Consider the following 16,660-nt stretch of genomic DNA (forward strand, 5'->3'; position numbering starts at 1 on the left):
GATCTTCTGTCTCAAGGTCCGTGTTTCCATCCAGATCTTACCCGCCTCGCTTTGACAGGGTGGCTCTCGAGACATCCGTTGCAAGGGTAAAAGTATTTTCCAGGAGGGTCATTTGGATCATGCTGCAGGCTAGGAAGCTTTCTTCGCCGCATATCTACCACCGGGTTAGGTGTACCTACCTTTCTTGGTGTACGACTAGGGGGCTCACTGCAGCTCAGAAGCATCCCCGCCCATAGGGGACAGCTTTGGGATGTCCCTGTGTCATCCCTGTGCCCCCTAGTGGAGGAAGAAGAAAAGGAGACTTATGTTGCTTACCTGTTAAGTCTCTTCGCTTCAATAGGGGGCACAGGGCGGCCACCCTGACGCACCTGGCTGCCAGGGTGTGTTTCCTTGGTGACCTGTCCAGCTGCACTTTCCATGGTTTGTATGGTTCTGTGTGTGTGCCGTACTTCCTTCTCCTTCTCCTCTGCCTCGCTCCTGCCGTGGGCTTGCAAACTAAACTGAGGTCCAGTGGCTGGGGCCGGTGTATAGTGAAGAGGAACCTGGGCTTGTGGGTAATTTTCAATTAACTACTTGGTGCCCAGACTGTCCTCTCCAGGCTGTACCGATTGTCATCTCTGTCCACCCTATGGAGTCGAAGAAAGAGACTTAACAGGTAAGCAACGTAAGTCTCCTTTTTTTAGCAAAGGAATTTGTAGGCGACCTCTTTGCCTTTTTACACTAGATCAGGGGTATTAAACATGTGGCCTTCCAGCTGCTGTGGAACTACACATCCCAGCATGCCTTGCCACAGTTTTGCTATTAGGGCATACTAAAACTGTAGCAGTGCATGCTGGTATATGTAGTTCCACAGCAGCACCTAGATTGTGTATATTTTGCTCCATTTTCCTCCGTTTTGTCAGTTCACTAAGTAAAGGGTACTTAAGATTAGTGTTTTGGTGTGACTAAGTCGCAAAGTCCATGGCGCGCTAAATGGGGCTATTTGGCGCAATTTGAGGATAGCTGTATGTGGACACATCTGTATTATGTGTGAATCGCACCTTTTAGTAAACCTGTTTTTCTGTGTAGTTCTCATAATGTTTTATCTTTTGCTTGAATACATCTTTTTTTTCTGCCGACTGGAAGCATGGGGTTTGTTAGACATATAGGACCTGATTGCTAGTTGATGCAGGTCCGGATGTGGCCGCATTTGGAATGCAGATATCTTGCTAATGCGATTATACATGCATTTTATTGCATATGCATTATTCTGTCACACTGTATTGTATCCAATCAGAATCAGGCACAAGGGCGGCACTTGAATTTGTACTGTATTATGGGCGCTGTTCTATACTTTATAATGCTTAGTGTGGTAGTCCTCTTAGTGTGAATGGTGTCTGTAATGAATGTGGCACGTGGGTAATTTCCTATTCTTCGCAGGACCTAGTACAACAACTGAGACCGAAACTGTTGCAAAATATGAAATAATGGATGGGGCACCAGTAAAAGGTAATATTGGCTATTTCTTGGGCTAGTTATTGAAAGCTGGGACATATTCTGCCTAATAAATTGGTTTTATTTTCTCAATGTTAAGCTATTAACCCTGTCAGGATTAGGAATATTTTCTTTTAGATCAGACCACATGTCAGTATTGCTCTGTGCCTTTTATAAGTTTCATATTTTTCCATGTTTAGTGTCAGTTACTCAGTGAAACTTGAAAATTTACGTCTGACGAATATAGATTATAGATTACTCTCGTCTTGTCAACAAGCAGTATGTGAACCCAGGAGATCGACAAGTGTGAACTTAAAGCAATTTACACGTGCTGGCAATACCACTGTAAATGAGGACTAGTCATCCTGTTGAGAGATGTACTTCCTGCGCGCGTGAAATGCTTTAAGTTCACACTTAAGTTCTGGGTTCTAAATACTGCTTGCCGACATTATGAATGCTAGGACTACTACATACCAGACTTCAAAGTATGTTTACTCTGTCTAAAGTGAGGAGCATCATTTATATACAGTATTTTTCAGGGTCGTAACTAGGGGTGTACGAGTGATGCGGCCGTGCAGAGCTCTGTGGGCGGCACTGCTGCTCACCCAACGGCCCCACATCTGGCAGCAGTGCCGCCTGGAGCGTTCTTAGAACACTTCAGGCATGCCCACCACTGCCCTTACAGCACCCCGGAGCATCCTGAGGATGCTTTGGGCATTGTTGTGATTACCAGCAATCGTGGCCCCGCCCCCTCTGTATGATGTCACACGGAGGGGACATGGTCTGCACTGGTAAATGTATTTACAGCGCTGGTATTTTGTAAACAGTTGCCAGTATCATGTCACAAAATTTTGTTTCATAAATGCAGATTGCAAGGCTTAAGCATTGACTCAGGCTAAACATTAGTTTTATGGGGTTTTCTTTCTTTTTTATTTTGCCTTCTAACACAAGATTGGTCGTACAAGGAGTTTGTCCCAATTATTTTATGTTATCAGGGTCCCCGGCAGAGTTATACATTCACTGTTTGTTTGTTTGTTTTTCGTTCCGATCACATCCACTAATACTGGTTGTACTGTAACTCTTTAGGAGAATCGATTCCCATCCGGCTGTTCCTTGCTGGATATGACCCAACACCCACAATGAGGGATGTGAATAAGAAGTTTTCTGTGAGGTATTTCTTGAACTTAGTCCTTGTCGATGAGGAAGACAGAAGATATTTCAAGCAACAGGTAGTTTTTATGCGTTCTGTAATAAATGTTAGTATGGTTATTATAATGCGGTGTAGACAAAAGGTTGTAAATTGTTGTTTGGTATTAGAGTTTTTACATTAGAACTAGTAAGTCAGAATTAGCAGTGTAACAAGTAAGTGGAATAAAATCATGCTTAGTGCCCTGTTCACTGCTTCCAAAAAATGAATAAATTAGAGTAAAATCTGAATTGGTAGAAAACGTGCATTGTTTTTCTGTATATCTGAAATAGAAATGATATTTAAATTATCATTATTATGAAAGTAATTGTACCTACCAATGACCACTCAGTGACTGAAAAAAAGTATAATACCAGGTTAAAATTTGTTCTGTACGTACTTAATGAACTGAATGTGGTGGCCTGTGTCACCCAGCCATTGTGTTCTGTGACCGCACCATTACATATTACAAATTAGGGGACTTTGTTCAGCACTATAACAGAGAGGCTGGGTAAGCTCGCCTTTAACTGGCATGTGAGCTCATAGTTTAACACAAGGGTTGGCAGAGAGGGGTGTAGGTTATATTGGGTTGTTCTATAATAGTGGACAAATCATTTTAAGGTTAAAATTCAAATAATTCTGCCATATCTGTACTATTAAATATAAGCCAAGACTCTGTGTTTGTTATAAGCAGAGCACATAATGCTGACATCTTCAGACATAAAAGTTTATCACCAATCCAAGCTTAACGACCCTAACATGTTTGCAGATTAAATTATCCTGGCTGGACTTTTTTGAGCAAGTGTTTTTATTTTTTACTGTTCACATTGTTATTCTATGGAGTATTCTGTTCGCATGTTTATTTGTTTACCTGTTAACATAACATATATGCTGACCTAAAATGTATAGTTCTAATGTTGGCAGGTGTATATTGGCTATTGCTGACTATTGAATGTTTTACCTAAATTTCTGTATAAAATGTAGTACTAACAATGACACATAGGACTGCTGCCCCAATCTCTATGTAACTATAGCACGCATTTTTATTAAAACTAAAAAAATAATAATAAAAACAAGACCACTAATGAAAAAATGTTTTGTTGAAAATACCATTTTAACAGGAAATAATTTTGTGGAGAAAAGCACCTGAGAAGATAAGGAAAAGAACTAACTTCCACCAACGCTTTGAGTCTCCAGACCCCCAAGCATCAGCCGAGGAGCCTGAGATTTAGGAGTTTGTATCCAACAAAAAGATGAAGGACAGAACTAGATAGGAAAAGGCCAAACCTCCCTCCAGATAGTCTTCCTTCATCCGACACTGCTGTTCATTGTACCACACTAAACATTCTGCGGGTCTGTATGTAATTCCACTTGTACATATATAAATACCAAGTGCTTTTGCCGAAACACTGGACCTTTCTCAGACTAGCATTTTATATAACTCATTTAATTTTTAATTTTGGGATTCTGCATCGGAACATGCGTCAAGCTTAAAACAAACGTCTCCCTTTACTTTCATGCATGTAGGCTGCTGTAAATGACAAAGAGAGCCTTACTCGTAGTGTGTTTAATATGCACTCTATTGCATCGTTCACCTTGCTAGAATTCTGTTTATATTTGTTTTGGACAGGCAGGTCCCAAGTTACTGTGAATCATCCAAAAATTCGTAGGATTCACTTTGAAAATGAAGGCTTTATTAAACATTTTGAAGACATTTCTGTGTATGTGTCAATTTTTTTTTTTAATACCTTTTGTCTAAGTCGTGTGCCACATCAAATATGTATGTTCTTTTTCTATCTACCGTAATTATGGTTTGTTAATTTTTCTGTATGTGGTTTTTGGTTTGTTTAGTTTCATGTGTATTTAAGTGTTTGCAGCTTAAAACAAAATATTCTCTTTATGCGACTTGTGAGCAGTACTAGGTACAATAGAAGCACTTGCCCCCCTCATTGTTTGTTGAGACACGAGCACGTGATTTCTTATTGTACAGAGGATGCTGCAGTTTGAGCTGAGTTGAAGACATGTACTAATGGCAGAGACTTCACACTGCAGTTTGGATTTGTGCGGCCAACTGGTGTGAGGAATCCAGTGCTAAGAGTGAAGAAATCGTGTAAGCACTTTGTAGATATTTTTTTTTTTTTTGTATTAGGTGGAGACGTCTTTAAGCTTTCATTTTACAAAGTAATACAGTTTGCCTCTTCATTACATATCATTGTCCTCTACAACTCCTATACACAGACAGTGTTTAAATAATATGCATTGGGGATTTTGTTTGCTCACACTGGAGGCAACACGAGATTCAGATCTGCTGAACACTGGAGGTACTGAAATATTGGAAAAGGTACATTGTTTAGAGTGCCAAGGACTGGATGAGTATAAAGCTGCAGGGCCAGCCTCAGAATATCTCCCTGCTATTAAAAATGCATACCCTGTTATAGAAGCCCTGAAGTGCTTTTATGATCATTCTTTTGGTGCTGCTGCTGTTAGAAATTGCATTTAGTTCCCTCCTCCCTTCATTTTCCCATAGTGAAGCAAAGCAGCCATTATACATATCATTGCTCATAACACTGAGAATCGCAATACATGAAAATGCATCTTCTACTCTCATCATTTCTAAAGGATCTCCCATAAGTGCATAAAACAAGCGTATTGTAAATCTACAGGGGGAAAGAAAATGTATAAAAACTTGTTCACAGGTTACAATAAACGTTCTGCAAACATTTGGATACATAACTGTTTTAATGTCAAGTATAAATAAACTGACATATGTTCCTTGGAGGATACTCACACAGGAAAAAACTTATTGCTAAAACTGATGAGTGTATTTGTTAGCAGGTGTATTTACTGTTACTATATGTAGGACTTTTTTTGGTGGCGGCTTGTTTTGTTTTTATTGTCATAATTTCAAAATACTTTTCTTGTTCACAGTGTACAGTATATAAATTGCTTTACTATATTGTTTTATATATAAATGTTTTGGGGAAATACTGAAATAAAATATCTTAAACTCTATGCAGTCTATTTAATACATTCAAAGAACAGCAATTTAGTTAACTATGGAGCAATGCATGATTTCATCTGTAAAGGGTTCACAGGGGTCATGCTAAGTTGGAGAGACACTTTACACAACAGCATTTGTGCCGGGAAAAAAAAAACAACCATGCACATTAAAGTTTTCACCAATATGCTGATGCATCTGCGTCTCCTGATGCATGCATTAGTAGCATATACAAGTTCGCTGGTAAGTTGAACAAAGGAAAAAACCTCTAACCACTTGCGGGCATGGACGCATTTTTCTGACCACACCAGGCAGTGCGTTATCTGATCTGGACGCAAATTATTTCGACCAGTCAGATAAACAGTGTGGGCGGCTGCAGGAAGAGAATCTTCCGGTCCTCTGCTTGTCTGCGGCCTCCCCCAGTGACCGATCGGCAGCACAGCAGGACCCCCCACCCAGCTGCTGCAAAGATTAGCAGCCGCTGGAAAAAGGTAAATTACCCGTATCACCTCACCCCCCAAAGTATACCTGGTGTCTGACGCCACTGTAAAATGGAAAATCACAATGTTCCGGAAGTGGTGATCCGATGTTTTACCAAAAAAAAAAAAAAACTTTTTTTTTTTTCACTAATAAAAAAATGTTTCTTTTTATTAAACTTTTCTGGATAAGTTGAAATGGATGTTCTTCACCTAACTTACTCATAAAAAGTCAGTTAAGTGGTTAGTAGAGCAGATACAACTAATAAATACATGAGCAGTTCAAACAGAAAAAAGTTATGCTTCAGTGTGAATCTACAATCTGCCAATTGAAAGCAGTTAGCTAGTGGTTATGATCGCCATCAGTGTGTGTGTATCTGCCCTCAGGCACCCTCAAAGGTATGACTTTTCCAGGCAGTTTTGTATCTGTCAGTCTCCATCTGTTCACAGCTCAAACCACTCCCTTATGGTGCTCGGCCTATATTAAACTTCCCCCTCACACATCTCCAGTCATAAGCGTTTCTCAGGTTCAAGCAAATCTGCATGGCTGTTTTTCTGCCCATGTTCAGAGCCTGGTTGCATATATTACATTTTGAGTCTCCCATATCCCAATATTCCAAAATACGTAATTTAGTGACACCTTTTGCTTTTTGATGGTTCAATGTGCACAAACTTTGTTTAAGGCACATAGGGGCCTATTCATGATAATTAACGGGGCCAAACTTTTCAGAGCAGTAAATCTTTTCACTGCTCCTTTCGGAGCAGTGACGGGACTGCGGATGCGCGACCTACAAGTTAAGCATGCACACGAGCCCTGATGTCTGATGGAAGGATCCCTCTTCGCAATCCGGACCTCCTTCCCATAGGGAAGGATTGGGTTGCGAGCCCAGAGCAGGAGCATTCGCCATATGAAGATGGCGAATGCTCAAAAGATATAATATTTTCGGAGCTTGATGAATTCTGTCTACATACTAGTGTATGGTGACAGTGCGCCATTCCGCAAGAGGAAGGTAAGTAGGAGATATCTGTGCTGAGGGACAGCATGTCTTATATTATTTATTGATATTTACTTATATAGTGCCAGCATATTCCATTGCACTTTACAATTGGGAACAAATACGCAATAAAACAAGACTGCATCTTACAATGTACAGAAACAGTATAAACAAAACAAGAAAAAACTTACAATACAGAACATAGGTGGACATGGTTTATTAATATTGCTGCGTCAGCACTCTTAATACCCAAATGCGCAGAAGGGTGGCAGAACCTAAGGGATAGGTACTGATGAAGGTAGTGGGGAGGAGATAATATAAGTGAGGGGAAGAAAAGAACATGAAAGGGCACTGCTTATGAAAGCTTACAGTCTAATGGGGAGGAGCAGGCAGATGGGTGACAGAGAGAAGGGTTAGACAGCGAGGAGCATGGAGCAGTGGGTTAGGATGAGAGCTGGAATGCTCTGATATAGAAGTGGGTCTTGAGAGCCCGTTTGAAGTATTGTAAAGTGGTGTATCTGATCTGATTGGGAGAGGTAGAGCATTCCAGTGGTAGGGAGCATCGCGTGCAAAGTCTTGGAGTGGGAGGTGGCATTCATTTGAGTGAAGTGGGTGGACGGTTGTGTGAAGGGAGATAAGTTTGGAGATGTAAATGTGAAAAGGACTGGGTGAGTATTAGAAGTTTGAATTGGGTTCTGAAGGGTAATCTGTTTAGGGCTTGTAAGAGATGGGAGGCAGATGAAGCACTTTAGGAGAAAAAGATGAGCCGGCAGCAGCATGGAGGACAGATTGGGGTGGAGAGAGGTGGAAGACAGGGAGGCTAGATAGGAGGAGGTTACAGTAGTCCAGTATGGAGATGACCAGTGAATGGATGAGTCTTGAGTGCCTTCAGGGTAAGAAAGGGTCTGGTCCTGGAGATATTCTTGAGATAGAAATGGCAGGACTGTGAATGGGAGAGAAGTGGAGTTGTGAGAGGAGATGGAGCAAGAACTGTCAGGTAGGAGGACAGCGAGGAGAAGGCAGTCTCACACAGCTGAGTATGGTGGCCCTTGAATTTGGCAGCCAAAGGGTCACGTCTGACTTTAGTGAGGGCAGTTTCTGTGGAGCTGATAGGACAAAAGCCAGACTGAAATGAGTCAATAAGGGAGTGGGAGGAAAGCGAGACAATCCGCTCAAGGAGTTTGGAGGCAAAGGGGAGGAGAGAGATGGGGCGATAATTAGAAAGAGAGTTCGTGTAAAGGGTGTGTTTTTTTTAAAGAATGGAGGAGACCAGGGCATTCTTGAATGCAGAGGGGCTAGTTCCTGATGAGCGGGAGAGATTGAATCGATGAGCAAGATGAAAACAGACAATAGGAGAGAGGGAGCAGAAGATTTGGGAAGGGATAGGGTCAAGGTGGAAGGTGGAAGGAGGAGGACCAGATTAGGACTATGACTTCATCTCCAGATACTGGGGGGAATGAAGTCAGAGGCAGTAAACTGGATAGGGAGAGGCAGGCTGGGAAAGAAGAGGATGTGATGTCCTGACGCATTCAGTTTTAAATATGAAATGAGTAGCAAAATCAAGGGCAGAGAGTGAGGAGGGGGTGATGAGGGGATGGTGGCAGAGGAGGGAGTTGAAAGTGGCCAAGAGATTATGGGGTTGGAGGACTGGGAGGAGATAAGAGTCTTTTAATAAGACTGTTTAGAGAGGGAAAGGGCAGTATTGTAGGTCGACAGCATAGTTTGAAAAGGTGGAAATCTGCATTGTAGCACTATTGCCTCCACTGTCGGTTAGCGGTTCGTGAACACTTTTGCAGGTATATGGTGCATTTGCAATGCCAAAGTTGAGTTGTGGACCTGTGGAGGTGAGTAGTGGCTGCTGGAGCAACAGAGTCAAGAGAAGTAAGGGAGACATTGTATAGGCTCTCCTGCTTGGTCAGGGCAGGAGAGAAACAATGGAGGACAGAAGTGAGTTGAGCAGGGAGTATCCACTCCACAAGGGAGAGTGAGGAGGTCCATTGAGAGATCAAATGAAAACGTGAGGGTAAGGAGTTTAGAGGCAGAGGGGTCAGTGGGGGCATCAATGGGGATATTGAAGTCGCCTTAGATGGGGGAGCCATGAAGCAAAGTTGTCAAGGAATTTGTAGATAGGGCAAGGGGGACCATAGATGACTTACACGAAGGTGAACAGGTAGGAAGAATAGCATGAACCTCAAAGAAAATGATAGGGATGGTTCTGAGGGTATGAGTTGGAAGGCAAGAAGGGGGATAAAGGGACCCCTACACCGACACCATGCCAACAGGGTGGGGGGGGGTATGAGAGAAGGTGAGGCCACTAGAGGAGACAGCAGCAGGGGAAGTGGTGTCCGAAGGGGAAGGATTTCGTGATGGCTCGTAGATTTAGGGAGTTGAAGCTGAAAAGATTATGGGTGGGAACCAGTCTGCTAAAGATCTGGCATTCCAGAGGGCACAAGTGAGAGGGACAGAGTTAAGGAGAGATGTGAATGAGATTATCAGGGTTGCTGTAGCATGGAGGTGAGATTGAGTTGGAGCACTGAGATGAAGAGAGCACAGGGATGGTGTGGGCTCCTGAGGGGGAAGGGAAACTGCAGATGGTGGGCAAAAAATAAATTTATTGTGACGTGAGTGGAGGTGGGGAAAGCTGACTGGGAGGGAGCAGGGGAAGTAAGACAATGATGGGAGCTGAATACAAATGGAGTAGTAAATATATAAGCAGAACTACAATAGTGCATTATTAAGAGATAATCAGGAGATATTATGGGTGCAGGAATAAAATGCTAAGATGAACAGTGTTGAAAGTGCAGAGATGTGAAGATTTATTGCATTCTTTTACTAAGACTCTTACAAAGAAATCATTAGGGCATAGGGACTGATTCAGAGATGGACGCTGTTAGCATCACTGCTGCGTCTTTGGACACAGCAGCGATGCAACCATATGCTAATGCAGCAGGAGGTGTCTGAAGGGAAAAGACACCTCCTGCCAGCACTGCAGATCCCAGTGCTGCGTCCGAAGACACAGCATCGCATCACCATCCCGACCATTGGTCTCAATGGCCGCAGTCATCACCCATCTGAGTAAGATTTCTCAGAATGGGCAACGAAACTGCTCAGTCGGGGCCAGGGAATCTGCGTCAGAAGATGCAGAACCAGGCCTTGGCACGCCTACACACACGGCTGTAGCTTTGGGGGCACTGCGAGCAAACTCGCAGATGGAATCCTGCACATGCATAGTGTTCACTCTAGCTTCGGCGGCAGGCAGGGCGCCGGAGCTAGAGAGGGCAACCTTATGCGCGCGCCCGAAAAGGGGGCGTGGTCATGAAAAGGGGGCATGTCTATAAGACGCGTCCCCTTTTTGTCATACTTGGGGGCGTGCCCGGCGCTTACGGACATGCCGGGCAGCCCCCAAGCGCTGCAGAAAGAGAGAATAGATGCCGGGCGCATGCGCCCAGCGTCTATTCTCCGGCGGTGACCGGGACACCGCATGTTTCTCCACCCGCGGGACACTGCGTCCCGCGGGTGAGAACGGCACCCACAGGCTGTGAGGGCAGGGCGCTTTTTGCCCTCCTCCTGGAGGTCAGAGTGCTTTTTGCCCTCCAGAAGGAGGGCAGGGCGCCGCGCCGCGCCCCGCTAAAACAGCCTAGCGGGAACGCTACATGCACACTGCCCCCATCATCGGAGATGTACATACACCATCGGGTTTATTTACATTTCTGAATAAGGCCCATAGCTCAATAAGGATGCACCATTGCTTTCTAGCATATTTGTGTTAAACACATTGGTCTACGCACCTTGTCAATGCACATGTCGACCACTAAAGGGGATGAAAGGTGTTTACTCGCTCACCTGCTGGTAGGCTGAATGTATAGAAAAGGGACATTTGGTGTCTTTTAAGGAATCAGAGTAATACTGGTGTTGCTAGAATGGTTTTATCTTTACACCCAAAATCAAATAGGGTATGAAACGTCTTTAATTATCAACCTTCTGGTACGCACATTATATGAAGGGGGGATAGTCGTGAATCTGCCTTATTTTCTTGTGAACATCTTTAGAGAAGTTCCGCACATTCTTTCTTCTATAAGAATCACATGGTGGACATTATTTCAATACAGTGTTATGATATCAAAGTTTTTGTTTTGTATGTTCTCATCATATATGAAGAATAAATGAAGAAAACTTTCGGAAAAAAGGGAGCACCATATTGAGGAATTATCCAACATTGTTCTGATGGGCGAGCTGATGAAGTGTATTCCCTGTATGAGAAGGCTAGTAGGTCACTGTGGAGGTTGAAGACATACATGTTAGCGTGTGTGTTTGAAGGTACAGCATCCACCCTTTCTGACATTCCTTCCTGTTCAGCTTCTGTAACTTGTTTATCATCGTATACAGTAAGTAGGCTCAACTGCTGCCTTTGCCGATATGGTGTGACAAATATTCTATGGGCAGCACAGACGGTGTAATGGTTAGCGTTACTGCCTCACAGCACTGAGGTCATGGGTTTGATTCCCACCATGGCCCTACATGTGTGGAGTTTGTATATTCTCCCTGTGCTTGCGTGGGTTTCCTCCGGGTACTCCGGTTTCCTCCCACACTCCAAAAATATACTGGTAGGTTAATTGGTTCCCAACACAAAATTACCCCTAGTGTGTATGTGTGTGTGTAGGGAATATAGATTGTAAGCTCCACTGGGGCAGGGACTAACGTGAATGTCCAGATCTTCTCTGTAAAGCGCTGCTGGAATATGTGTGCGCTATATAAATAACTGGTAATAATAATAATATGGTGCATTTATCTGCGTCTTTTGATGATTGAGCTACTTAGATTTTCTCTACTCTTTTGTTCTACAGCTGTTTCAAGGACCTGAGCCTTAGGATTGGTGGCTGCTTGCTTCTACAAAATATGTCTAACCTGTCTTCTTATCGCACCTTTTCTAGTCTGATTGCCATCTCCTGTTTTCCATAGCACTTACTTATGTTCATTTGAGATGTTGCTGACAACAGCATGATGCCTCGGATCTGAGATAAGCTTCTCACTGCGACTGTAAGTCTGGAGCTAACCCACGGGGAGGTTATAAAGACATAGGGGATGATTCTGATTCGCACTCTGCTGTGATCACTTTATCGTCTTTTGCCATAGTAGTGTCTGCGTCTATATGCAAATGCCCTTCCCCTGGTGTTCAATTGTGTGTATGAATTTGCAATGACTAAGACTCCCACTTTGTGCGTCTATTGACACCATCTGTAGCACCACAGAACTTGCACTAGCCTCATGGTAGGGGGAGATGCTCCGCCTGAGTATGGCCTGCAATGTGAGCCATTTAACGGCTGTGTACATAGCCACTTCAGTGACACACCTATGACATTTCCATAACCTGCCCATAAGACGGACCATTTACGTGGATCTGAATAGCTACCTCCCAGGAACGCCCAGCATATTTCCAGTACATTTCTGATACTGTGTGTCTCATTTGCATTTGTGCGTACACACCATGGGAAGCATGTGCCATGCGACTTTTTGGTGACTTAGATGCATGTGCAATAGCATAAAAAAATATTGTTCCGCATGCAATTCAGAAATAGGCACAGTTACCAGATAGTGGATCTTTAGCAGGTGACTTGAAATGAGTTGATAATTCTTAAGATCTTTTTTAGCATTATGACCTCTGTGGCAAGAACTTGGGTAAACGGTTGCACTTATCATGCAGCAGCCAAGTAGTAGTATACCAGTCCAGGGCCTTGGCACAAGTATACACTCTAATTTTATTAACAGCACAAAAAAAAAACCCTAAAAGTAAATACTGGCCTGTCCGGCTCTAACTAAACAAAGTGATTCCCTCTCTCAGAGTGGAAGGACCTAACATCCTTCTCATAATACAGAAGTCTTATGAATTTCAGTGTTTCTCAACAGGCCCTGACCTGTTCCCCAGACAGTGAGAGCCTGACTACAAAAGCTGACACGCACTTTATCGGCCTCTCACATGTGGTCTGGCAATCAAAGCTGCTAATCAGCTTCTGTCTATCAGACAGAAGCCAAAAACCTGGGGCATATATATCTCCCCTTGACAACACTTCCAGTGTTTTTGTCACACCTTGCTATGGGGGAGATTTGTTAAATCTACTAAGAGAATAAGTGGAGAAGTTGTTAATAGCAACCAGATTCTAGTGATAATTTATCTAGCACATTCTGCAAAAGTGTTCACTGCACTCTAAGGCAGACTTCCTCTATTTCAAATTTATGCTCTCATCCTACAGTGCTGCCCTTTTCCTCTCTAAACAGTCGTATTGCAAGAACCTTAACTCCTCTCAGTCCTCAGACCCCCGCCACTTTCAACTACCTCCTCTGCCCACCCCCTTTTTGCCTCCTTTCCTCACTCTCTGCCCTTGACTTTGTCACCTACTTTACATATAAAATTGACTCCATACGTCAGGCCATTGCATCTGATAAATCTGTTATTAAGCTATCCACATTAAGACTCCATCTTGTCACAAGATGGTGTGTGCCTTTAAATATTCATAGCATTAAATGTGAAATATTACAAAGACTGATTTCTGCTGAGTTATAAGCCGAAGAACCTTGGAATGTATAAACATGCAGATAACGTTATGAACAAGACTGTGTATCCTTACCCCCTAACCACATGTACAGATAGAATGCTAACAAAGACTGCTGTGTTGAGATTTAATCATATGTTGCAATTGTATGAACGCTGTGTTTTATACTATTGTCTACACGCAAATATAGTCAGAGCAATCTTTGAACACACAACTGATGGATGTGTCTTGATTTGCCTCTCCTGAGATCTCAGTAATGCAGGGGTCTGACATACACTAATGAACTTAGGCTGGTGATTAATTACAATAGGTTGGTTCCGATCTATCACATCCTACCAGACCCTCAGCATTCCAACCCCTCCTTTCCCAGACCACCACTCTCCATTCATCGTACCAACTCTGACATCATTCTCCCCTGTATCTGGAGAGGAAGTCATGGTCCTTATCTAGTGTTAATTTCAGGTTCGGCGTTGGGCAGGGCACCTTAAAAAGGGCGTGTCCTTAAGACATCCCATTTCCGTCCCAGCACTTACGGAAATGCTGGGCTGCCCCCAAGCTCTCGGCATCTATTCACTGGTGGTGAGCACTGGACCACTATTCCTCCCATCTCCCCCCGAAGGACACTGCGGCCCATGGGAGGGGCTGGCACCCGGCAGGCTGTTACAGCAGGGCGCCGGCAAGTAGGGCAGGGCGTATTTTGCCATTTGCGCCCTGCTGAAATAGCCTAGCGGGAAATCTATTATCCAGTCCCCCCCCCCCCCCTCTACCCTATCCCCTCCTGCCCACTAAGAGACAGAGGACCTAGATCAATGGAAGACCCGGGTCCGGTGTGAACGGCAATGACTAAAGGAATAACCCGAGTCCATCCACCGATGGGAAAGGGAGCAAGTACTGAAACCTTGTCTTCAGTGTGTACCGGGTCCGAGCTGGGTTAAAGTAAGAGTTTCTGTTTTAAAGTGGTGTGAGTGAGCTAAATACATTTTTTTTTTTACTTCACGTCTGTTTCCATATATAACGTTCTGCTCGACACCATTCAATTTGTTATATATTCATTTTACAGTAAACCGTGATGAATTAAGTAATTTATTAATATGAAAATCACACAATTGTTAACTACAACTAAAAAGAATAATAGAAAGCGCTAGCACACAGATCTTATCTATAAAAACAAAAAAAATGATTCACTCTTTTCCTTGATGAAAAGGTAATACCAGCTATTTTGCAAATATCATTGAGCCAGATTATTTCAGACAGGCATATATTTAACATTAATATATTATACCTTCATTTAAAGCAACATTTGAATCTTTTTTAAAAATTCTTAAGAAAGAACCATAAGAAAACAGTTTTCTTTTTGAAGCGTGGCGAGCCCGCAAGGGGCCGAATGGTATCTCCTCATCTTTACGCTACTTACGATACGTAGCCAGCGCCTCCAGCAGGGGGCCGCAAAGATGAGGAAGAACCTTTATTTCTAAACACTATAACTGGAGCTCCTATACATAAAGCTATCATTAAAATAAAATATTTACCTAAAGGTTGTACACATGATTATTATACACTGACAGGGTTCGTAACTGTTCAACGACCTGTCAATGTCACACAGGCACAGACCAGGTCACCTAATCGTGTGGGGTCCTTGCCTGTGGGCTTTGGGGTCCTCGGAGTGACGTGGAAAGTGCGCGCCGGCGGTTGTCATGCTGCTGCTCTAGCGGGCAGGGGACGTGCGTGTACTGCAGTAATGGCAGTTAGCGGCCGGGAGTCCATATGATGTCCGGTGCGCCGTCTGTGTGATCCCCACGCCATGTACATGAAGAGGCTGGCCCGCTGCTGCCTGCAGCCACTGGCCCGGCACCTGCAGTCATCTGTCCGCCGCGGAGATGTTGCCCTTAGCTCGCTGTCTGGATGGTCCCGGATGCGGTCCATGTGCAGGCCGCTCTCTAGCAATGCCACCAAGTCCCTGGACACCTCGCTTTTTGTTCCTGTGGAAATAAAAATCGCAGACACCCCAGAGTCAGACATAGGCGCTGAGCTGACCCAGGCTCTCAATAAGAGTGAGTCTTGGCGCAATGTAATGTGACTGTGGTGTCTGTCTCTCTGTGTACTGCTGCTGTCTCTCTGCTTACACCGCTGTCTCTGTGTACTTCCGCCGTCCCTCTGTGTGCTGCCTCTCTGCTTACACCGCCGTCCCTCTGTGTGCTGCCTCTCTGCTTACACCGCCGTCCCTCTGTGTGCTGCCGCTCTGCTTACACCGCCGTCCCTCTGTGTGCTGCCGCTCTGCTTACACCGCCATCCCTCTGTGTGCTGCCGCTCTGCTTACACCGCCATCCCTCTGTGTGCTGCCTCTCTGCTTACACCGCCGTCCCTCTGTGTGCTGCCTCTCTGCTTACACCGCTGTCCCTCTGTGTACTGCCGCTGCCTCTCTGCTTACACCGCTGTCCCTCTGTGTACTGCCGCTGCCTCTCTGCTTACACCGCCGTCCTTCTGTGTGCTGCCTCTCTGCTTACACCGCTGTCCCTCTGTGTACTTCCGCCGTCTCTCTGCTTACACCGCCGTCCCTCTGTGTGCTGCCTCTCTGCTTACACCGCCGTCCCTCTGTGCTGCCGCTCTGCTTACACCGCCGTCCCTCTGTGTGCTGCCTCTCTGCTTACACCGCCGTCCCTCTGTGTGCTGCCTCTCTGCTTACACCGCTGTCCCTCTGTGTACTGCCACTGCCTCTCTGCTTACACCGCTGTCCCTCTGTGTACTGCTGCTGCCTCTCTCCTTACACCGCTATCCCTCTGTGTACTGCCGCTGCCTCTCTGCTTACACCGCCGTCCCTCTGTGTACTGCCGCTGCCGCTCTGCTTACACCGCTGTCCCTCTGTGTGCTGCCGCTCTGCTTACACCGCCGTCCCTCTGTGTGCTGCCGCTCTGCTTACACCGCCGTCCCTCTGTGTGCTGCCTCTCGGCTTACACCGCCGTCTCTCTGTGTACTGCCTCTCTGCT

General features: G+C 44.6%; 2 protein-coding genes across 2 annotated transcripts in view; both read left to right on the forward strand.

Moving 5' to 3' along the window:
- The window catches only part of VPS26A (VPS26 retromer complex component A), a 35,180-nt gene extending 30,807 nt beyond the window's left edge, over window positions 1–4,373 (forward strand). Inside the window, exons 7-9 of the mRNA XM_088476092.1 lie at window positions 1,420–1,488; window positions 2,560–2,702; window positions 3,781–4,373. Of these exons, the coding sequence (XP_088332218.1) occupies window positions 1,420–1,488; window positions 2,560–2,702; window positions 3,781–3,891 (323 nt within the window). The 3' untranslated portion in view covers window positions 3,892–4,373. The remainder of the gene's footprint in view (window positions 1–1,419; window positions 1,489–2,559; window positions 2,703–3,780) is intronic.
- A 10,940-nt stretch (window positions 4,374–15,313) lies between these two features.
- Window positions 15,314–16,660, forward strand: part of SUPV3L1 (Suv3 like RNA helicase) — a 46,467-nt gene continuing 45,120 nt past the window's right edge. The window contains exon 1 of the mRNA XM_088476102.1: window positions 15,314–15,727. Within this exon, the coding sequence (XP_088332228.1) occupies window positions 15,478–15,727 (250 nt within the window). The 5' untranslated portion in view covers window positions 15,314–15,477. The remainder of the gene's footprint in view (window positions 15,728–16,660) is intronic.

The sequence above is a fragment of the Taudactylus pleione genome, unplaced genomic scaffold, assembly GCF_031769625.1.
Source record: "Taudactylus pleione unplaced genomic scaffold, aTauple2 ptg000016l, whole genome shotgun sequence".
Taxonomy (NCBI): Eukaryota; Metazoa; Chordata; class Amphibia; order Anura; family Myobatrachidae; genus Taudactylus; species Taudactylus pleione.